At 40.2% G+C, this 23761-nt stretch overlaps 2 protein-coding genes across 2 annotated transcripts; one reads left to right on the forward strand and one right to left on the reverse strand.

The window, feature by feature from the left end:
• Positions 1–9943: 9943 nt before the first annotated feature.
• LOC310942875 (pyridoxal kinase-like) lies at positions 9944–15375 on the reverse strand (the record flags this gene model as incomplete). Its single annotated transcript, XM_083908323.1, has 11 exons — positions 9944–10071; positions 10562–10628; positions 10708–10844; positions 11006–11117; positions 11217–11262; positions 11374–11459; positions 11695–11729; positions 11840–11923; positions 12211–12315; positions 13705–13759; positions 15295–15375. The coding sequence occupies 11 exons, from the start codon at positions 15373–15375 to the stop codon at positions 9944–9946; spliced, it is 936 nt and encodes a 311-aa protein (XP_083764449.1).
• A 2197-nt stretch (positions 15376–17572) lies between these two features.
• On the forward strand, positions 17573–23235 carry chpfa (chondroitin polymerizing factor a; the record flags this gene model as incomplete). The annotated part of the gene is made up of 4 exons (XM_083908995.1): positions 17573–17862; positions 19379–19943; positions 21656–21838; positions 21973–23235. The coding sequence occupies 4 exons, from the start codon at positions 17573–17575 to the stop codon at positions 23233–23235; spliced, it is 2301 nt and encodes a 766-aa protein (XP_083765121.1).
• Positions 23236–23761: the final 526 nt, after the last annotated feature.

A 23761-nucleotide genomic window follows, 5' to 3' on the forward strand; every position in this document is an offset into this window, starting at 1 on the left:
TTCAGCCAATACTACAGACCTGCGAGAGACAGAAGAATAAACGTTGGGTCTCAGGCAACAACAGTGTTTTCTGTTTTTCTCTGATCTTATGAATTTTTTACAGATTACATTTCCTTTTTCAGCTGTATCTTCCCCATTTCTGCATCAGTAAATCTGTGATCTGTGAGGATCTATTTCAAAAAGCTGTAAACGTGCATGGACCAGACACCTGGCTTGAACAAAGCTGCGCCTTCTCATCCTGGTTCATGCAATGGACTAAGCCAGGATGAATTCAGAGGGGAAGCTTAAGCCCCACTTTCTTTTGCATCAAAAACATCAAACATTTCACATGTCATAATAAAGCTTTTTCTGGGTATATATTACTAAAACTGCCCTTTAAATTGCATATTTGAAGATATGTATAGAGATGTGTTGTTGGTGGAGTCTCTGCATACTTTGTTAATGATCAGACAATATAAACCCGAAGAAAAGGAGCACTTGATTTGATAAGATGGGTCATTGTGAGAACTCATCTGGCAGGAGCTTGAACGTAACAGATGTTCATTCATATGTAAAAGTGCAGCACTCCAGATTTAAAAGCAGTGCACGAATATAGTAATAAAGTCCCATTTGTTGTGGATGCTTAAAGTTGTTGCTCCTGATTCTTGTGAGATTAACTGTGCAGCACCGACAACATTATGGACATTCACTGCTACAACGGTGTCAGCAAATCAGTTTAAATAAAGCAGCATTCAAGTGTTTGCTTTTTTACAATTACTGCCAGTAAGCATGACAAACAAAGAGACGGAAACCTTTGTCCCAAAGACAAAAGTGTCTTCTACCACAAATACTGGTCACAGGGGGCTTGTGTTCTTTCCTCATATTTTATTGCATAATTTTATCAAAGGTCCAACCACCAAAACAAGCTCCTGATATGCAGGAGCAGATATCTAGTTTCCATCCTTCTAAAATAACACAAAAGTCACTGTCTGACTTTACTAGTATGCAAAACTTACCTGGGGATTTTTATCAAATTGTAACAAATTACAACATACAATAAAGTAACCTGTGTATTTTATAGCCACCTTTATCACACAATTATACATTCCTTTAAGAAGGGAGGCAAACTAAAGTAACCAGAACATTTTGTAATAAAAGGCTAGTTCATTGCGACTAAGCTTGTCTTAGTCTTATCAAGTGCAATGTGTCCTAACAATAACAGAATAAGAAATAGCCCTGGTGTAAAGAAGTAGAAATCTTACATGCACATCCACAGAACAGCAGCTATGTCTCTTAGGCCAATGAGGACAAAAATGAAACTGAACATCTGGAGTTAGGTCACAAAGTGTTGCAATACTGCCATGTATGCATGCGTCACACAAATCACCCGATGAATCAGATTATTAGGCCAAACATCAATAGCTGACTCCGGCTTACGTCAGAGATGTGACCTTTGTTATGACTTGGAAGTAAGTGTCTGAGAGGCAGAGTTACAATATTGCACATTTCACTTGTGGCAATAGTGGTGAACTCCATTATTCACATTCAAGTTCAATTGCCAACTTTTGCAGTGACAACAAGCAACAACTCTGGGGCCCCTTTTACACAGTCCATTCGACAGTAAGGCTGTCTTTTATTCTGCGTTGCATGTTAAAAGGTAAAACGAATGGACGAACTGAATGGATTTGGACAGCAAAAGCAGTCACAGAGCTGAGGTAATGCCTGCAAAACAGTAGGGCTATCGTGTTTCATATAATGCTATAAAAACTATAAACTATAAAAATAACCAGAAGACCACCTCTCCTTATGGTACAGGGGCAAAAAGGGACCCTGGTCAGCCTGAAGGAAAGATTAGAGATGCTGACAGGGTTAAAGCTGCTTAAGACCGGACAGCTACTTCTGCTTTAAATGACCTCAATACAGCGTCTGTGCCAACAACAAAAACATCGGTTGCGTTGTCTCATAAAAGCGAAGACTGCTAAAAATGTATCGTCACAAAAACCTGCTAAACAATGGCAAAGTTCAGCCACACCCTTGTTCCAAATATTTAGCTAAGATGGCCACACACTACACCATCTGTCTAATTTTCAACTCACCAGTACACGTAGTAGGCCATTGCCATGAGCACCAATGACCCACAAATCCCAGTGAAGATCATCACAGCACTCTGGTTCAACATTTTGGCTCCGTGAATGTCACCAAATCAAAGCCAAAGTAAAAACATAAAGAAAGGCCTGCAGAGAGCAGCGGATAGTCACAGGCTGTCCTGCTTCATAGCCATGATAATCCCACGGAGGGAAAGAGAGATTATGATGATGACAGCAAGAACACGGGCAGATCCCAGATCTGGTTAGAGGGACAGCCAATAATTTTCTATCTCCCACAAAATTGCAAACAAGAGTAGACCTCCATCAACAGCAAAAACAAAAACACCAACAACTCTTGAAGGTCACAGGGGATTCTTCTGCGAGCCAACTACAATAACTGGCATATAGACTGTAAGATAGCTCACTTCTGGAAGGAAGAAGCCACACATGAGCAGTGTCTCACACACTTACATGCATTCCCATTCCCTAATCCAGTGGATCAGATTAGTGCTGATTAGCAGGCCATGGGCACCCTGGATGTGTCACATTTCATCAACATTGACAAAGAAGGCGGCTAGGCTCTGCTGAACTAAAGGCAGAGTTAGCAGTGCCATGTGCTATGCCATTGGTATCTGCTACATTAAAGGAACCAATCTTAATGTAAAATTTCTTACCGTATCATGCTATTGGCCACCTGTTTGGAACACTTTAGCATTAGACTGGCATGATGTCAAAGAGAGGAGCAATGATTTCCTTCAAGTTGTGCTAGGTTTCTTTTGAGCAAATATAATTAGGACTGAATGAAGCCCAAACCTGGAAATTAGAAGTTCATCCACTATCCTCACTCCCACTGTCAAGAGTACCTTAGCCACTGATAATTTACAACAAATCTACATGACCAAGCAACAGAGATTATAGATGAGGCTAATGGACAAGCCAACAAGAGCCTTTGCCTGTATATTAAATGTGGTTCATAGGCAAAGAGAAGGACAACTGTGCTGACATAAATAGTTCAAAGGTTTGTGGGCAGTACTGGGGCAGGCCAGTGGGCATCAAAGCCAAATATGAATAAAGATAAAAATACATTGTGATAGGTGGACAATAAAGGTCACATCTTGGTTAATCCTGCTCATGGCACCACTGCACTGCCCAACACACAGTTAAACAGTTGTGTGGAAAACCAGACCACTTGCTACAGTTACAGTCAGAAATGAACTACATGGGAGTAGATAAAATAATACGGAGCGTGAACTGAACTCTTGATTATGAACAAACGTACAATGCTGAGAAAGACTTTCAACATGGGAAAAAAGACTGGCTGACAGAAAATGGTCTTGTGTCACTTAAACTCAGAAGACTGAAAAATTTCCCTCTGGGTTTGTAACTTTTGTAAGATAAGACAAAATGATAAGAGCAGAGGATAAATGAGATAAAGCCAAACTGTGGACAATGTGTGGGGAGCTATCGACTTGATCACTGATGATGCAACAAGCAGGAATGACTTGGCAGACCTTTTATTCTGTAAAGTTGATTTAGCCTTTGATAACAGCAATCAGTTATAAATAGGCCATGTGTATTTCCACCGGATCTGTAAGTGTTCTTTCATGCCTGCCTATGATCTCCCCAGAATAGCTGCAGAAAAGAGTAATAAACTGGTCACAGTGGTCATATTACTTTGTGTTTACAGAGGGGGAGAGCACACAGACATGCACCCTGAAAACATACTATGAGGCTAATGTTTTACACATTTATAACTTACACTGCACTTTGAGCTACAACTACATGGTACAAGTAAAGACGATGCATAATTGCACAAAGGCGAGTTGGGAGGAAGTCAGTTCTCGTTACTAAAAATCAACAAAATAGTAAGACTATTGGCAGAAATATGAGGGGGGAGTAAAACTACAACCTATATTGATCCTCTAAATTAAATATGAATGGTCAAAGTACACAAAAGTCACAAAAATGATTGAGAGGCTCAGACAATTATCAATCACTGGTGAAGGATTACAGTCCATGATGGAGGTCTTATGTATATATGTCTCAAAGTCCTAGAGGGTAGTACTTATGAGTAGTTTTATGAACAGATAAAGGAGTTCTAATCTATGGTGTACTCCATTTACTCATGTGTAACTAGACATGTCACTGGACTTTGGACGAACAGTGCTGAATAGCATGCATGATTCATCTGAGATATACAGCCTGATATGGAATATGGCAAAGCATTTATCTCAATATAAACTTATCAGCCAATATGCATGTGTATGACAAGGGTCAGACAATTAATTAAATTTAACTATAGGTCCAAATCACAACATATATTATATATGTCAAAGCAATAAGCTTACAATCTTAAAGAGAGAGAAGAGAAACCCAAGAATTGACACAATGAGCAAGCACTAGGCATCAGTGGAGAGATAAACCCTGCTTTTTAACAGGAAGAAATCTCTGCCAGAACCAGACTCAAAGATGTGCAGCCATCTGCCTTGGCCAGTTTGAGTGAAAAATGGGGGACAGAGGAGAGGAAGGGGGCGAGAAAAGAAATGAGGGAGGTGAGGTATAGTGACAGAAGAAGGAGACGACGAGCAAAAATATAACAGTTGCAGTAAAGTTTAGTCAGGTCTCTTCTAAATGGGTTGTGATGTTTACAGTATTATGATGCCATTTATAGACGCAGAAGCATATTAAGTTGTAATTAAAATGTTTTGCTCCAAAGTGAAAGTTGAAGAAACCATTTAATTATGGCTTTAAACTTCCTGAATAATAATAATAATAATAAAAAACATTCAAAGCAATTATATGTCTTGCATTAACTTAACAGTGAGCTCTTATTATATTGGTGTAGAAGATGTTATATTTGGCCAAGAATAATGCCTTACTAAGCAACTTTTTTGCAAGGTCAAGTTTCAAATAAATAAATAATATAACAATATTATAATAAAAATGACTTGACTTATGGAGACACTAATGGAGGGGTACATATTTAAATATATGACAGTTAAAATCATTGTCATATATTCTAACAATGGACCGTAGATTGGCGATTAGGCATAAAACAAATATAAGACTTCCAGTTAAGACTATCCAGACCATAGTATTTGCTATTACCAACAGTATTATGACAACAAATGGAGCCCAGTCTGTATTGTCCTTATATGGTTCATATCAGGAAGCAGAAATGCAGTCTGCGAGGCGGCCCCTGCCTAAAATACATATAAAAGGCTTTTTGAAGTAATTATACACTTACACAAACATACTTATCGGTAGTATATTAAAATTCTGCCAATACAAGGTCCCCGATGTTACACACTAGGCCTGTAAAAGACTGCTATTTAGACAACTGTCTAACTGAAGACTATATAAACAATAATCTAACAATAACAAACTACACATCACCCTGTTATGAGGTCTTTTGCATTCAGGCACATGTGGCTCTGCGAAACCTGTGTGCAAACATATAGATTCAATAAACCATTCAATGTCCGTTGCTGCTTTGTTAAACCACAGTGGCCTCTTCCCACGTGCAGTCACAGTATTATTGTGATCTGCTAAACACACAGAAAAAAACAATCAATCAATTTGATAGGAATGATCACAGTAGTCCTACTTGCCTGTGTTCTCCTCGCTGGTTAAAAGTGAGCATCAAGCCTTGAAAGGTGAGCAATGGCTCTTTGAGAAGACACTTGAATGAACTCCAGTAACCTCACGTCTGGCGTGTGTGGTACGACCACGGCGCAGTTCAGCTGAGAGCCAGCTGGCGCACATGACGTACAGCGCCCCACTGGCTGCTTGCAGAGTTTTTTATTTATTTATTATTATTTCTTTATTTAACTGAACTCGCTGACATTTTTTCTATCTACACTCACACTGGGGTGTATAGCATCTACTCGGTATATCCGTACAGTGTTAAAGTTGAAAAAGCACGGCGGAGAAGATGTGTCGCTGCGGCATATACTGCCGCTGTACTAACGGTTATAACCAAGTAGCCCCCACACACTGACCGAGCTTATCCTTTGACACATGTCTTAAGCTAACAGCACCCTGAACTCAAAGTTACCTAAAAACACAAATGTACACATTAACGATGATATAAAAACTTAAACGGCCATGTTTAATTGCTGTTGTCAGAGAAGGTTATTCTTTAAACACCAGCTGACACGAGTGTCTAACCCTCACGTTACTGTGAAACTCCACCGAGCACGACTGGAAGGACAGAGCCACCTGCTAACGGCGCACGCTAGCATGCTAACTCAGCAAAACCAATGCAGTTAAAAAGTAACAATTGTGTTTAAAGACGAGGGTGGACGTGGTCATATGGACGTGTACAGTAGCTGATGTGTGTCTCGTTTCCCCACATCTATCATGTTTTAGAAGTCAAATTACTAATGCTCACCTTCCTAACGTCATGCGGCGCTAGTTAGCCAGCTAGCGTTAGCGGTCAGTTGTCAGTAGCGGTAGTCAGGGCTTACCTGAAAAATATTCACTTGGGAGTGGGAAGATTTGTGTTGCACTTTTTCGCCGCTTTCTGGTCTTCGGCACATTAAACGACTCGCCGGTGAGCCCTTCTCGCTTGGTCCGCTTCCAGAAACGCAACAAAAATGACATGAGATAACGCGATTTGCAGGACCGCTATTGTTTGTCAGTAAAAGCCACACATTTCCTCAAAGCCCAACTGAAGGTATCATACCCTACATCCGGTCCACAGCCCTCGTTCATTCTCACAAAAATAAAAGAATAATACACAACCGGTTTTAATTTATTTATGAGCCAACTACAACTGTTTATATAGTATAATATATCATAGTACACTATATATTAGGGATGCACGATTCTGGATTTATCAGATATCGATAAATATACAGTTTTCCCTGCACCCAAAGTGCAGAGGTCATTTAGCCTCTTTTGTAGTGAAATTTACATACTATTTTGCATACTCGTGTCACAGCAGCTGCAGAAATACATTTGCTTCATTGAGCAAATTAAATAAACAGACAATTCTAAATGGTTATAGCAAACAAACAAATAGTTGTTGCAGCCTTTTTAGCCTGAAGTTGTGGTCATTAGCAGATCTCTGTGTGTTTGCCAATATCTGAGAATACATTTTTAAAGCCAAACATCTGCCAATATTGTGCATCCAAATAGTAAATAGTATAAGTGCACTTATTGATATATGTATTGTCCCACATAGCCATCTTTATTCTTGTGAAAGAATTATACACCAATAGGCTCACAACAATAAACTGATCTCTGATCAGTGACTAAATTAATAACCAACTATTTCGAGAATAATTTAGTCTTAAACTGTAGAAGTTGTTACCTCACAACCAGGATATCAGATCGAGTGTCTGTTTTTCATGACTTCAAATGTGGAGCAATAATAACTATAAATGTTTTCTGTGAATTTCCCCACTGCAGGACGAATAAAGGACTTTCTTATCTTATCTTTAAATCTGACACTTTTCTCCTGAATCTTAACACTGGACACATACAGTGTCAAGTCATCAAAGGGATATGGGGTGCATGTTTGTTATAAAAAATACAATTTTTTCACCAAGTTGTGAAATATTTCAACAGCAAGATTTGGAAAAATCAAGTGAGTTTTTGCATCAATAATTTCTGTTTACAATCTTCTTAAAAGGTGTTTGTATGTGACTTTGCATATGTAATATCATTTTATTATCCTATATATGCACTTATCCAGAAATTCTCAAAGTCCCTCCACTGAGTTGTATCCTTTCTCCTTAAAAGTCATTAGATAATGTAATCTTTGTAACTCCCACGTAGACAAAAACATATTCAGTTTATCAACAATAACCAATTCATGTCCCATGTTTGTTCTGTGCTCCTTTCCTTTGTCATTGTTTATTCCTTGATCTCTTCTTTTATAATCATAGCAACTTTTTGTGCTATATGCCCTGCTACTATTTCACCTGTTATATTTTTAAAAAAAAAGCTAAGCTTTAGAGCTCTTTGGCCCTCTGCTGGTACAAAATCATAGCTGCAGCTGAGGTTGTTTTTGAGAGCAGCTATGAGAACAGTATTGTGTTGTATGCATAAACCCATGGGGCCTTTTGTGAGACTAATGTGGAATGTGTGTTGATAACTTTATAGCACATGGAACGACAAGCATATGACGTGAACCAGCCACTGTAACAAATCAATTTCCGCCCATATCAAAACTATTCACAGTATATACTGGCCACAGACACTTTGTTGAGTGTATTCATGGTGCAGGTGGGCGGCCGTGGTGGCTTGTCGAGGTAATTTGGGTCAATGCTGGCTGTACATACTTTGGATTAGTGTTGACAAAACAGAGTTGCGTCACCTGCTCATAATCACACAATTTATAGTTAGCACCGAGCCAAACAACTAACCCTAATTTGCCTTCATTTACAAAGTTTTTATTCAATTTATATTTATTATGCTCTTTTTAATCAAAGTGTTATGACTCAATTCTTTTTTGGTACACTTTAAACTACTACAAGTGTCAAGATTGAAAGAGTCATGCAGGTTTTGTTTTCTTTTGCAAATGAATGCACCCATTCCACCCCCATACATGACATCTAAAAAAGTATTCAACATTATTTTGATGGACTTACACCTGCATTTCATAATTACAGTCAAGTGTTCACTCCTTTACCCGAATATAATGGTCCTAAATGTGAAATTACATCAGTAACAGACACACACATTTGTGGGACTCGGATTCAAACCTGAAAATTAATAATTTATTATTCATGTTCTTATATTCACCTACATCATAGCAGCAGTTCAAGGTTTGGCACTGGACTTTCTAACATTATGTGTGATGTTTTCTTGTCCTACCCGTGTTAAGGCTATTATACAGCATGGTTTCACATTACAGACTTTTTTTCTAGAGATGTGGCAATTGTCAAAAATCAAAACAGTGATCATTAGTAAATATATTAAAGATTATCTGTGCAAATACCTCAATTTGAGATGTTTAAGACATGGATCTAACATGTTACACATCTGCTAGTTCAAGAAAGCATTGCATAATTAAAAAAGGTAAGGAGGTAAAAACATTTTTTAAAATTTTTAAGAACAATTTTAGACAACTATTATCGTCATGATTAGCAATTAATTTAAAATTTCTCTAAACAATGGTGAAATTAACTACGTACTAACTGCATGATGGGAGTCTAAGCATTTTGCAGCCACAACATTAAAACAGATTACTAGTTAATTGTTGTGGCTGATATATGTCTTTTATTTACTTTTGTCAAATCAAGAAGCCAGAGAAGATTAATCTGTCGTTGTGGCTCATTAATGTATAACCTTAAATGCCTTAAGTTTGTTTTGTTTACTTGAAGTGAACGATAAACACACCCAAGTCCAATATAAGCACACTGCATGCATTCATATCTTGCAATAAAATGAAATCATTAATAATTTACATATTGCATAATGCTACTGTTCTTGATATAGTATACTGGTGTGCTTATAATGCCTTGTGAGCATCACACTTTAAGTATATTTGCCAAAACAAGTGGAGGCATGGTCACACATGCATCATTCGTTTTGTACTCAAATCAAATGTTTTGTCGTGAGAAACAAATGGGATTACAGTATGATTCAAGTCTTGTCGTCTAATGTCCTCTTTCTTGCTTTCTTTAAAAAGGGCAGATGACTTCTACACAGGCCACAGTACAGACACTTGGCAGTGTGAGCACAGTGTACACATAACACATTCTGTTGACCCATAACATAGTAGTACTCCCTCAGAGAGTAAGGCAGAAACATGTGACATGTCTGATGAGAGAACCCATGTGCCTGGCTGAGCGCCAACATATTATGAAAGTGATTTATACCAGAACGATGAGAATGACAGAGAGAAACACGACCGCCTTCAGTGTTCAGTGTGACGACTTCTGTAAAACCTTAGCTTCCACTACGATGGCCGGGTTCTCGATGTCGGCTTTGCTCTGAACCATCCTCAGCTCCAGCTGCGCGGGACTGGGCCTTTTCCCGGGACCAGCCATTTCTGACAAAGAGAACAGCAGACAATGTAACTGATTTGTGTACCTTCTCTTTCTAATTTGGCGTTTTACGGTAGTTGGCATCCATAGTGTTAGAATACTACCTCCGTATAGCCATCCATATACTCGCTGTCACAATAATGCACACTAATGTATACCACTCTGGTGGCCGACACATCATCACTGACTAAGTTAATGTAGTATTTACAGCAACAGGAAGTAAACAGCATCTCTTTATGTCTGGTGAAAAACAACAACAATTATAACTTGAGGGAGTACTGAGAAAAAAACTACAGATCTTTATCACCACTAAATCTAATATTTATTCTCCTGGGGCCACAACCTACTTCCCTAGGAAACTTCATCCACATCTGTCCTTTACTTTTTGAGTTATGCTGCTAACAAACGGACAAACAAACCAACAACCACAGCCAAAAGCATTACTTCTTTGGCAGAGGTAATGATAATAATAAAAGGAAGGAGACAGCAATCTACCATTGGCGTAAGTAATGGTCCTCTTAATGACATGGTGCATCACTGACACCGTCTTTTCACAGGCAGCCTGTAAACAACACAAGGGACACAGGGTTACACCGAGAAGGCATTTATCCATTTGATCGGATTCTTGTGTCGCTACGGACCTTTAGGTCATTTGGGTGATGATGAGTCCAGGCCAGCAACATGGCAGCAAAGAGGTCACCTGTGCCCACAAATACAGCATCGACTTTGGGGATGTCCAAGCGGATTTTCTGATTGGTGTTAGTCCCATCTGGTTTCACTACAGTGACAGACAAACATGGCAGTGACAGATGACAGAGTCATAACGCTAAATAAACATTTCATTCCATTAACTACAATAATTGTTTTGCCCTGTTCACCCACAGGATTAACTATTATAATTAAATATGTATACACAATGAAAATTCAAAAAGAACTTACCTATTTTTTTGCTCCCAAGGGCCACCAGGAACTGGTCCCCGCGTTTAGAGGGCAGGTCTGTACTAGTGAGGACCACAGTCTCTGGACCCATTTTATGAAGCAAGTCCATCACCTGGAAAATATGCAGTATTTTAGTTTTCTCAAGAACTTAACTTTTTTGCTGTCACTAAATGCAGTAAACTGAAAATGTTTCCTTGCGATGTGTGTGTACCTCAACAGCATCTTCCTCTGTGATAATTTTCCTCCCAGTTAACAGCCTGTGGGAAAACAAAATGAGCACCATGTCATCTCATAATTCCAACAGCATCATCAAAGCTACATTGCTTTTATTTTGTTATTTTGTGTTGATGAGTACGGGGTTTACTCACTCTGCTTCAAATTGGTTGGGTGTGAGGATGTCAGCCAAAGGCACTACTTTGTCCTTGTATACTGGCAATAGTTTCTCTGGAACATACTGAAACAGGCAGAAAATAAAAGCTACGTCTCACATCATCGTGTTTATTTAGCTTTATAAGCAAGACCTGGAATAAAAGCAGCAAATTCATGAATATTTGTTTTATTGACTAAATGTCACATACGCTAAAATTCTGCTTTGAGTGTTTCCAAAGTGTTTTTCCAGTAGTGTGCAATAAAATAATGTCATAGTTTGATAAATGGTGTGCAAAAAGAAATTACTATAGGATGTTTACCATAGCACCTTGGTCTCCCATAACAGGATCACAAACTGTGGAGAAGAAAACTCAAGAGTCAGATTTGCAACTACCTCAACAATAAAACTAAACATTGTCAAGTAACGTCCTTCTCTTTATATTGAAAAACTAAGTTTACACTCACCATATACCAGGCTCGGATTGGCTTTCTTTAGCTCCTGAATTATATCAACCACCACTTCCAGGAAGGATGTGTCCCTGCTGTATCCTTGAGAAAGAAAATCAGCAACGTCTGTTTCACTGACTAGTTTAACAACAAAACCGAGTAAATAATAAGGTTCTGAAGCATTTTTGTAGTCATTATATTGGACAAAGAGCGTTAAAGATGAAGCTGCCGAACCGGATGAAAAGAGGAAGACCACAGAGAGGATGTTGTTAAAGAGGACATGAGGACAGTTGGTGTAACAGAAGTGGACACAAGGGTTGGGAAAAATGGAGGGAACTTATCACATTTTTTGAATTTGTTCTTCTTCAACTGACATTTCTGTCACTCACCAGTGAGAATGTAGTCATACTGGTTCACCTTATTGAGCTTGATACCCTCATATAACACATTCAGCTCCTCTGCTGTCAGCACTTGTCCCTTCCAGTGAGCGTAGCCTAGGATTCAAGAGAACACAGGAGGACACTTAAGTTCAAGATGCTCCTTGGATTTCTTTCAAAATACAAAGAAGCTCCAGCTTAACACATTTAGGATGGGTTTTTTGAGTGTTAGACAGGCTCTGTGAACTTTTGCACTGTTTAAACAAATAAAAACACTGCACATCACTGTATTTAATACCCATCAAAAAACACGGCTTATAACACACTTTGTTGTCTTTGCTGAAATCAAAAACTAAAATCACTCCTCTCTTTGCTCCATCTTCCCAACCCCCTCTGCCACCGCTGAGGTCCCTCTCCTCTGTGTGGTGTCCTGAGCCAAACAGGGCCTCCACACTGACTCAATGGGATCCTTGTATCCTGATTTCTAGCTCCCCCCCTTCTTTGTTCCCTCTTCACTGTTTACCTCGAATAAACCCTCAAAAACATCCAGGGTGTTCACATGAACCCAAATCCCCCCCTCCTGCAGTGAGGACTGCAGACAACAATCACAAAATAGGGGGAAGTTTACAGCAAAGTGGAGACGGAGAAAGTATAGTAGTAGAGTACATTAATGACCGCGCTGAAAGTAATACTTTAACACACACACACACACACTGGTACAAACTGGCCAGTTCCCACAGTAAGAAGAGCAGATGTTTATGTTGCTGCAAATGTTTCCAGCACCTGTGGTGAGGACATTCTTCACTTACTCTGACAAGCAAACCCCCACCAACCAAGAAACGACTTTGCACGTTGAACCAAAAAGTCATAACATCAATAATTGTTTCCCTTAAAAGGAGAAGAAATTAACATTTCAAAAGACAAATACCAAGGAAAAGGGAAACATTTCAGGGTTGTGTAAGATTAACAGAAACTTATTCCGCCTACTCGCAACTTACACTGTTGCATGTTCATACTTGATGAACAAGTGACTTATTAACAAAACAAGAGGCCTCAAAAATGGAACTTTGTTCCTTCTTTTTTACAAAAAAATACATATAAACACGGATTTTAAGATGAATACAGAAGAAAATTAAGAAGCACATAGGAGCACAGTAGACAATTGATGCAGAATTAAAGTGGCAAAGGTTTGTAAACTAATAAGTCAAAGTACAGGGAGAGTGATTAACTCTGTGCACCTGACCTTTGCCCCAACACATAAGCCACCTCATTAAAAACACAGTGGAGTCGTCCTGTAATCAAAACATTTTATTTGCATCAATAGTTTCCCTAACTCAAACAACCTTGGGCATATCCACCCTGTTTCACTTGTATGGAGTGGTGCTTTCCTGAGAAGCAGCGTTATATTATACACGTCAAAGTGTTAAAGCGGTTGACTTTCAGAGGAAGTCACAAATTATTCAATTATTCCCCACATTATGAGAAATGTCAAGTCACTCAGCTGACCTGTGTGATTGGAGAACTGCACCGAATTGACGGAGTCCACTTCAAAGCCCAGCACCTGACAAAAGAGCCAATGAAGCAGTTGTTAACACAGAGAACAATGACGTCTGAATTGTATTTTACTGTGGGAACAGAATACTGTGGGAGTCGTTTCATCATCCATTCATTTCATCTGTGTCAGGGCATGGGAATGTAGTTTAATATCTCTAAAAATGTGCACTGAAAAAGAAAAGATGATAAATTGAATCATGGGTAGGGAATGTTGTATGTTTACAGTTAGGAGATGCCATGCAGTCATGCTGTGGGGGGGGGGGGGGGGGGGGGGTGACATGAACCTTGAGAGTCGCCATTCGTGCAGACATAACTTATGTTGACATGATCTCCTCTTTTCCATGAGCTAAACTGGAACTTTTTGGACAAAATTCACGGTATTTTGACGGTAGCTCAGTGCGCGAGTCGCCTTTCAACTTAAAGGTTGTGGGTTAAATTCCTGGCTCTGCTAGTCTACATGCCAATGTGTCCTTGGACAAGACACTTAACCCCCAGCTGCTCCTGGCGTGAATGGGTATGTGTGATAGAAAACTCACTGTATGAATGAATGAATGTATAAATGTGTGAGTGAATGGCAAAACTGGAGCGTAAAGCAGCTTTGATTGGTCATTAAGAACATATTACATAATCAAGCAAGGTTCTAAGGTTCATCAGGTTTATCAGTAGGGAATGCTGACCCAGCATTTACAACTATAATTGTCCTGTTCTTTTCTTCATTTGACTTGATCTGTCTTATGTGCAGTTAATTGCATACTGTATATGGTTTTAACACAGTTATACCTTCACTAAGAATATCTGATTATATCTCATGATCACTATACTCTTTCTAAGTGCAAACTCTATCAGTTGTAACTTCTCCTTGAGGGTTCTGCTCCATGTTGACCTGACTTCTTAACATGCAGATTTATGAGCTGCACCTGAGACTTTTTCAACACAGCCAAGGGGCTTTCTAGAGGATTAAAGACACAATGTCATGTTTATGGGACCAATCTGACAACTGTTGCTCTTCTGACAAATGGAGATGACAGAGTGAGAAGCAACAACCATGATGGTCAGCAACAATACTATGAGTACCATTACACGATGTGCATCTACAATGGACTGATGACATAAGGCAGTCTGGGTCAATAGTATTCAAGTTTTTCCAGTTAAGTTCTGTTTGCTACCTGTAACGTCCCTAATTGAAGGTAAATACCAGGTATTTGGTAACCTGTCTCTACCACTAAGGCTGAAATTTCTGTAAAAAGTGAAGGGAAATGAAGATTTTATTTTTTTAAACCCATTACTTTGGTAATGTATTGTTTGTTATTATTTTACACCCACGGGCATTAAAGCCATGTGAGTAAAATATAAACATGTAAAACAGCCGGTGGTTGTTGTTGTTGTTTGATAAATTAATTCAGTTACTCTCAGAAAGCAGGAAGACGACTCGGTTTCACAACTGCTTTCCTCTTAAGTTTCGTTCTGTTTCTCTATTTACTTAAAACCAAACTGAGTCGTTTCACGAAGCTCATGTGTGTGTAAGATCTGGTTCTTACTTACCTGCAACGGGAATGTTGCCGACTTGTTCCCAACGTATCCCCTGACAACGTGACTCTGAATGGACAACACGCGACACTCCATGACCGCAGCTGCACTGAACTGCGAACAAACGAGGAGAAAAAGGGCAACTTCTGGTCCCAACTACAGCATTAAGTCGAGCACAGGCTTAGGTGTTCTCAGCCAAGTGTGCGATGAATAACTTCAACACTGAAGGACAGAAGCGGCGTCGCTGCTCATTCAGTTTTTTCCTCAGGCAGCTGATAGGACACCTAAACTGGTGCGTTCAGGGTCACAGAAAAACATGGGACACATGAGAGACGACCACTCCTGTGCAGTTGAATATGATTTTTTTCAGTAGACTCAATGTTCACATCGACTTAGTAAAGAGACTATTATTTAATACAATAAAATGTCTTCTTTTCTACATGGTACGTTGAGTGTCTTGGCTCGGGAAAGAGGTTTATGTAATCCCAAGATAAAGCACAAGTCACACCTTCTGGAAAAATATGCCAGAATTCTTCTGTGAACAACTACTATACTGTATACTGGATTTGTGAATGTAACACATCATTTTTTGTTTCTGTTCTTTTTATGGTTAAAATAGTTGAGTCTTTAAAGTATTTAATTTAAAGCACACCCTAGAAAGATGAGAAGGTCCCGGTTAAAGGTTAAAGGTAACTAACATTCCATTGTGACTCAGGTGATAGCAAAAACCCAAAACTGTGTCAGAGGGTGAATGACCTGCATGTTTAACATGACTCTTTATAAGGATAAACAACACACAGTGTGCCTCAGAGGTTAAACACCTGCTCGTCAAAACTGAAGAAGACTCTTTGAACTCAAGCGAGTCCAGTTGCCAACCATCTGTACTCCTGAAGTCGTGAAGGAATGGATAGAACAGATTTAAAACCTTTAGGAAAAGCCTGGGAAACTGATTAGCTGCTAAAATTGTACAAATACAAAACATTTAAACTGTTCAATGAGGGCCAGTCAGATTTTAATCAGAGTGTGGGAAAAGGTCAGATGCTGGAGTTTGTGAATGAAGACCTCATCATCAATTGCAGGAGGAAAATACCAGACATATTTTCAATGATAATGCATATCTGCAATTCAGTTTTTACTAGTCAAAATGGCATCATAGATATGCACCGGTGGATATAATTATGAATATCTGTGACGTCATATTGACTAGCAAAAAATGAATTATGGATATCCATGACATTTTCACTAGTAAAAAAAAAAGAATTACAGCCATTTGTGTCATAATTCTGACTAGTACACATTGAATTACGGTTATCTATGACGTTGTTTTAACTAGTTAAAACTGAATTATGGGTATTCGTGACGTCATTCTGAATTATACTAAATTACGGATATCCGTGACGTCATTTTGATGAGAAAAAACATAATTACCAATATCTGTGCCATTTTGACTAGTAAAAAAAAGAAAAATAATTACGGCTATTTGTGTTGTAATTCTGACTAGTAAACATTGAATTACGGATATCTGTGACGTTATTTTAACTAGTAAAAACAGAATTATGGGTATTCGTGACGTCATTCTGAATGATACAAATGATACAGATATCTGTGACGTAATTTTGACAAGTAAAATAGTTATTTACGGATATTTGAGACGTCACTTTCACTCGTAAATAGCATTTAGATATCTATAACTACAAGCTAGTCAAAGTCACAGATGCTTGTCATACTAGCACCCGTTCATAGCCGTTTAGCTAACACTCTTACAGCTTCTCAACGACTACAACCCTCTCTTCAAAAACTTCTCGCTGTGTTCCCCGGAACTAACTAACTCCCACACACTGTGACGGACACCTCCCACAGTGACCAAACAACCCTTTCTTTTCAGAAAAATACGAAAATATTACTTGTGACATTTCAGTAAATAATGACAGCATCATCGAATTAACAGAGTTTAGCGTTTTCTCCTACAGAGAATTATTGAATGTGAATAATATCTCTCCGCCCGGGCACAGCCTGTATTCATCCACGCAGCCTGGAAGTAAGTAGACCCTTTACGTAGAGCCTGACGCTCACGTCTCGCCGGGGGGGCGGAGCCAGGTATCCGCTATAATGACACGTAAGACTCCTGCGTAAATTTTAAGGAAGACGCCTCACATTTCCCGTAATTGGATGGTGGGTACGACTGCTTCTGCTCTCAGTCGATGAGTAATTGAGCTGTCTGGCAACAGTGGCTTCTCCTTCTGGATCCGCAGACGAGACGCACGATTCTCGGGGAGAGAATCCGACGCACAAGATGAGGTTTCCGGCGCTCTTGTCTGTCCTGCGGTCGGTCGGCCCGGTGATAATCGGCATTTCTTTGGGCTTCACGTTGAGTTTGTTAAGTGTGAACTGGACAGACGAAGCGTGCTATGTGGACGTGAAGGAGGGCGAGGACGCGAGTTTGGCTCAGGACGGACTGCTCAAAGGAGCCCGAAAGCCCAACTCCATTCCCAGCCTCAACGATGTGGAGTCGGAGGAGGATTTTGAACCGAGGATAGTTCCATATAAACAGGTCCAACAGAGTGCAGCGAAGAAAGTTTTCAGGTAAGTCTCGTGTCCGGAATAAAGTATTCATGTGTTTGTTTTGAATACTCTCCTCAGTATTACAGTAGGCCACACTGGAGCTCATCATCCACAGTAAATTAAGGATAAACAGCAGCAGTCATTATGTTAGTCCACATTAGACACTTTGAATTGTTATTGTTGCTAAACTGAATGATAGGAAAGCTCAGCCAAAAGTAAATGCCAGAAATAACTATGTATAATACAAAATATTACATGAATCCAAACATAAGCTGAATGGCAATAATAACTGTGTAATAATAAATGTAGTACCTTATATAGTACATATAGCATCTACATAAAAACTGGATGACAGAAACTATAATACAGCAATCAATAAAAGCCTAAACTAAAAGACTTTGAGTGGGATGTGACAAATAAAGTAATATACAGTATTATGGAATAATTAATTTCCATTATCAGTACAATAACCTGTTTGACTCTTCACAAAAAGTAAAAGTTATTCTGGTGTGTGCAAATTACAAATGTAGACAGAAATATACTGCATTTTAGTAAATACACTACTATCTAAAAACCAAATGCCAGGAATTACGAAGTATATTACACAATAAAAACAATCGTATAATCAAAAAAAGTAATACAAAATGACAAATTAAGCTGATAAACCAAATGTAATTCAAAGCTTTTTATGACTGAATCCATAATAAGTCGACTGCCCTCTTCTCTCCTGCTGATTTCTACATTCCTTCAGTGTAGCTAAGATTAACTACATATTTTCTGCCAATATTTTATGCAGATGGATTTCTGTCCAAAACGTTTTTTTTTTTTTTGGAAAAAAGGGGCAAACATTTCCTGGATAGACCCCTTGTTGGAATGTTCGCCCTCACACTCCGAGTGGTTGCATTTCATTGCATTTCTGAGAAAGTGTTTTCCTCTTAGACGAGTTGTGCTGAGGTGCAGCAGTGTGTACATTGAGAGGTAGGGCTGAAACTTTACACATATGAGGATAAAAGATCTGTTTGTTTCCTCAGTTCATTGATTAATTGCAATGGGGTGTTCTAAAAGTAGTGGGGGGGTAAAATAGTCTAGTTCAAATATTGCAATATTTTGCGTGGCGTTACGATTTGAGACACTGTGTATCGTTTTTTTCTTGCATATCATTTTAACTGATGTTATAAAATAAACTTTAAATTCTTTTGTGGATTAGCATAATAAAATCAATTGACATTTCAGTCCACTAGATGGTGCTCACTCTGTATATATTGCATTACATGATTTTGCAATATCGTGATAATATCATATTGTGACTTAAATATCGCGAAACTATTATTTATAATAAGTTCTCTTTCTAGTAAAAATCTAGTGTCTAGAATATGAGCCAAAATGGATGATGTCAGTATACCACAGAAATGATAGAAATTATAATTCACAGTGCAACTTCACATTTCCATTTATTTTAACACAAAATACATGGTTTTTTTGCCTTGTTACTCAAAGCACAGTTTTTTTTCAACAGTGATTTGATGTCTTTTTCCAGGGCCAGATACATAAGCACAGAGCTGGGGATGCGAGAGCGCTTGTTTGTCGGGGTCCTGACGTCCAAAAACAGCATAAACACAATGGGTGTCGCCGTCAATCGCACCATTAGCCATCACCTGGACTCCGTGATCTTCTTCACCGGCACGCACAACCGCAAAGTCCCGCACGGCATGTTCACGGTTTCCCACGGCGACGAGAGGCTGATATGGAACATGTTTCAGACCGTCAAATACATTTTTGACCATTACATCAACGAATACGACTGGTTTTACTTTGTCCAAGACGACACCTACACCGAGGCGGACAGGATCAAAAACCTGGTGGATCACCTGAGCATGGACCGAGAGCTTTACATGGGCAGTCCAGAGGAGTTCATCGGCGGGGAGATGGAAGGGAAGTATTGCTATGGAGGGTTTGGATACCTCCTGTCGCGTACTTTGCTCCTGCGACTGCAGCCCTTCTTGGAAAACTGCAGGAACGATATCCTGAGCGCCAGGCCTGACGAGTGGCTCGGGAGATGCATCATCGATTACACCAAAATAAACTGTGTCAGCGAATATGAGGTAAGCTGTGTATGCAATTTGATCTCCGTGTTTAGTGTTCCAAAGAAAGACAAAGAAGTCTTTACTTTGCCCAGATGCATTATTTTTTTAACACAAACTTCCGTGGCTACCAGGCACATCTGTTGTGATGTGTAGTCATGCCCTTGTCACACACGGATAAAAATATCTCAAGTCTTTGGAATGCAGTGAGACTATCAGTACGCCTTTTGATACCCGGGGCTAAGAAGTAGGTCACACTGGTTTTTGTCCAGAAAATAAACTCCATCGTCCAAACTAAGCTCCTGAATCAGTTGGTGATAGAGTGCGCTCATACACATATTGAAAAAGCTGCATCGGTAATCTGTTTTTGTAAATAGTTCAATGCTTTTTATTAATTCTATGATGCTGCTGCAGCAACTTCAGTCATCTCTGCAGCTCCCAGGCTTTTGTTGCTTAGCGACGCCTCAAGCACCTGAGCTGCAAACTTTTTTTCAAGCCCTTTTTAGACGTTGCATGTGAACGGCCCCTAAGACCGTCAGTCGGAACAGCTGTGTGAGAGGTTAGGGCACAGAGTTCCCCCACGGGAAAAAAAACCCCCAGAAGCGTCAAGAAGGAAATCACGCGTTGCCCCGGGACACCACTAAAAACTGACAGACGGCAATATAAAACTGTAATTGCCATGCCAGCACAGAGTGGTATTTATATTACAGAGTAGATTGCTAATACCCTTTAGCCTTTCATTTTTTCCATGGATCCAGCAGCAGCAGCATAGAATGGATAAACAGCCAAGCAGAGCTGCACAGCTGAGTTCACCCTTGCTTAAGTTCACTGGTGTGAAAATCTCCTGTGGGTCAACATGCTGTGCTCCTGTAATGTCATTAGCATTTAAGGTCAAACAAGCTCTTTAGAACCTTGATCTGCCCTTTGAGTTGATTGCATTCTGCAGTTTTCTTTCTCCATAGTTGCAGAGCCTGGTCACAAAATGTACATTTACAATAAACACATTACATGTGCAGGTGTAAACATTACTATCTACTTATTTTAACCATTAATCAAAGCAGGACATCATCTTGTTTCTCAGTTTTGAGTGACTTGCAAGGGTCAGTGAAGCCAGAAAAAAGGGCCTGGTATTGGTAAGAAAGTGCTTGAACACAGAGCCAGACATCAATCTCACTATTTAGAGAGAACATTGGTGACAATTAGACACAGGCAGTGCTTTTGTAAGTGCACCGTAACAGGCTGTAAGCTGTGGGCAAACATTTGCAAGAGTGGCCTCATTGCTCTGCTAAGCAGCATCTCCGTTCTTTGTTCTTTTAATAGCTCGATCAGATTGGGCTCACTTTTTTTAATCACTCAAGCTCCTTAGGTGGTTTCTTTGTGCTCAGTTTAAACGACTGTGTCTTTATGTGGAATTTGTCAGTCCATTTGGAGGCTTCACCTTTAAATTAAAGTGTTAAATTTAACTGTTGATTATAGTTTCTAACTATATAACATAAGTTAAATTAAGATAAAAAACAACAACAATAAGTAGTTGTATAACAACATTGTTCTGTCTTTTACTTCACTATGCAATTATGGTTGTTAAGCAATCTGTTAGCCTCCTGAATAGCATGTAATGTCAATTTGAATGGAAAAAGTGTGTCGTGATAACCGAGTTGAGAAGAAGACAAAGCTTCTTTTTGTCGTGCCAGATTGACGGTGGCTCATGAAAAGACCTCTCTGTTTCTTCTCAGGGGCATCAGTACCACCATTATGAGTTGGGGAAAAACTCCGATCCGAGTAAAGAGCAGAGTGAACATTTCAAGACGGCTCTGACCATCCACCCAGTCTCTGACCCTGAACAGATGTACCGGCTGCACAGATTCTTCACCGAGATTGAACTCCAGAAGACGTACGATGAGATCGCTAAGCTGCAGGTAAGCCAATCTCCGAGTGTCACAAATAACCTGTGGTTCTGTCAAAAATAAAATCTCTTCCCTCCTGGCCTCAAATGTAAAGGATTACAATTTCAGCACAGTAGTACTGAATTCTTCATCTCGTCTTTCCACAGAAAGAAATAAAGAATGTAAGCGTGGTTGCTTTTGACGGCAACCGAAGTTCCCAATGGCCGGTGGGGATCAATCCGCCTTTTGAGCCCAAATCCCGGTTTGAAGTTCTGAAGTGGGAATACTTCACAGAGGAAGAGATATACTCGTGCATCGACGGCTCTCCCAAGTGTGAGCTGCAGGGCGTTGACCGCATGGACGTGGCCGATGTCATCGACACAGCCGTTCTGGAGCTGAACAAGAAGTACAAGCCTGTTTTACACTTGAAGAAGCAGCATCTAATTAATGGCTACAGACGCTTTGACCCCATCAGAGGCATGGAGTACACTCTGGACCTTCAGCTCGAGGTCGTTAACCAGAAAGGTCACAGTCGTTCCATCAGCAAGAGGGTTCACCTGGTGCGACCTTTAAGCCAAATAGAGATAATTCCCATGCCCTATGTCACTGAAGCCACAAGGGTTCACATCATTATACCTCTGACGCTGCAGGACAGGGTCCACGTCGACCATTTCCTTGAAGTCTTTGCCTCGAATGCCTTTGAGACGAGTGAAAACGCCATCCTGACGTTCTTGTTTATTTATGACCCGGTGGAGGCGCAACAGGTCAATCAGAACGACATATTTGCCAGCGTGAAGACTCAGATTAATACTTATGAACGCAAATACCCCACAGTGAAAATCCCTTGGATAAGTGTCAAGACGGAAACACCCTCCCAGATTAAGTTCATGGACATAATCTCGAAGAAGCACCCAGTTGACACACTCTTTTTCTTAGCCGGCATCACCACGACGGTCAACTCTGAATTCCTTAACCGCTGCCGAATGAATTCCATCAACAACTGGCAGGTGTTCTTTCCCATTCATTTCCAGGACTATAATCCCGACGTGGCCTATCGCAACCAGCCGCATCCGGCCACCGTGGACCTGGTGAAAGACGCGGGCCACTTTGACCGCAAGTCCTTCGACGAGTCGTGCTTCTACAACGCGGACTACATGGCGACGCGCACGCGGATGGCGTCCGACGTCCAGGAGAACGAGGAGATCCTGGAGACGATAGACATCTACGACATGTTCGTAAAGTACTCGGGTCTGCACGTGTTCAGGGCCGTGGAGCCGGCGCTGCATCAGCAGTACCGCTACCAGGCGTGCAACCCGCGACTCAGCGAAGACATCTACCACAGGTGTGTTCAGAGCAACTTGGAAGGTCTCGGCTCGCGCTCGCAGCTCGCCATGCTGATGTTTGAGCAGGAGCAAGGAAACAGCACTTGAAACGTACCACTGAAAATGTCTGTCCTGCGCTTGATTTAAAAAAAAAAAAAACGGACGTGAACAGCTAGAATTGTGGGGTGCGGTAAAAACGCAGCTTATGTTGCGGAGATGCGGTTACAGGTCGTATGTGACCACGTTCATCGAGGGTGTGTGTAACCCCATCGTGCAGTACTTTCATAATGAAAACTTTTTTTTGTATAAGTGTTTACATTTCTCATCCATACAGATGAGTACCAAGTACCAAAAACGTTTGCTTGAGTTGAATGGGGACGATTTTTGACCACTGGAGGGCAGAGACCCTGAAGCAGCAGGGGCTTGAGGTACGAAAAGCTTCCCCCAGTCTGGTTACAAGGTGTTACATGAACAGTGAAATAATCGCAGCAGGGATTTTATTCTCCAATAAATACCTTGCTCAGTACGACTTTGCAGTGCAGACAATAGGCTCGCTTGAACCAGTGTGCTCACAACTGCCGCATGAGATTGGGGGGGGGGGGGGGGGATTAAACCAATGGGGTCAACTACAGCA

The sequence above is a fragment of the Microchirus variegatus genome (genome assembly GCF_963457635.1).
Source record: "Microchirus variegatus genome assembly, chromosome: 22".
NCBI lineage: Eukaryota > Metazoa > Chordata > Actinopteri > Pleuronectiformes > Soleidae > Microchirus > Microchirus variegatus.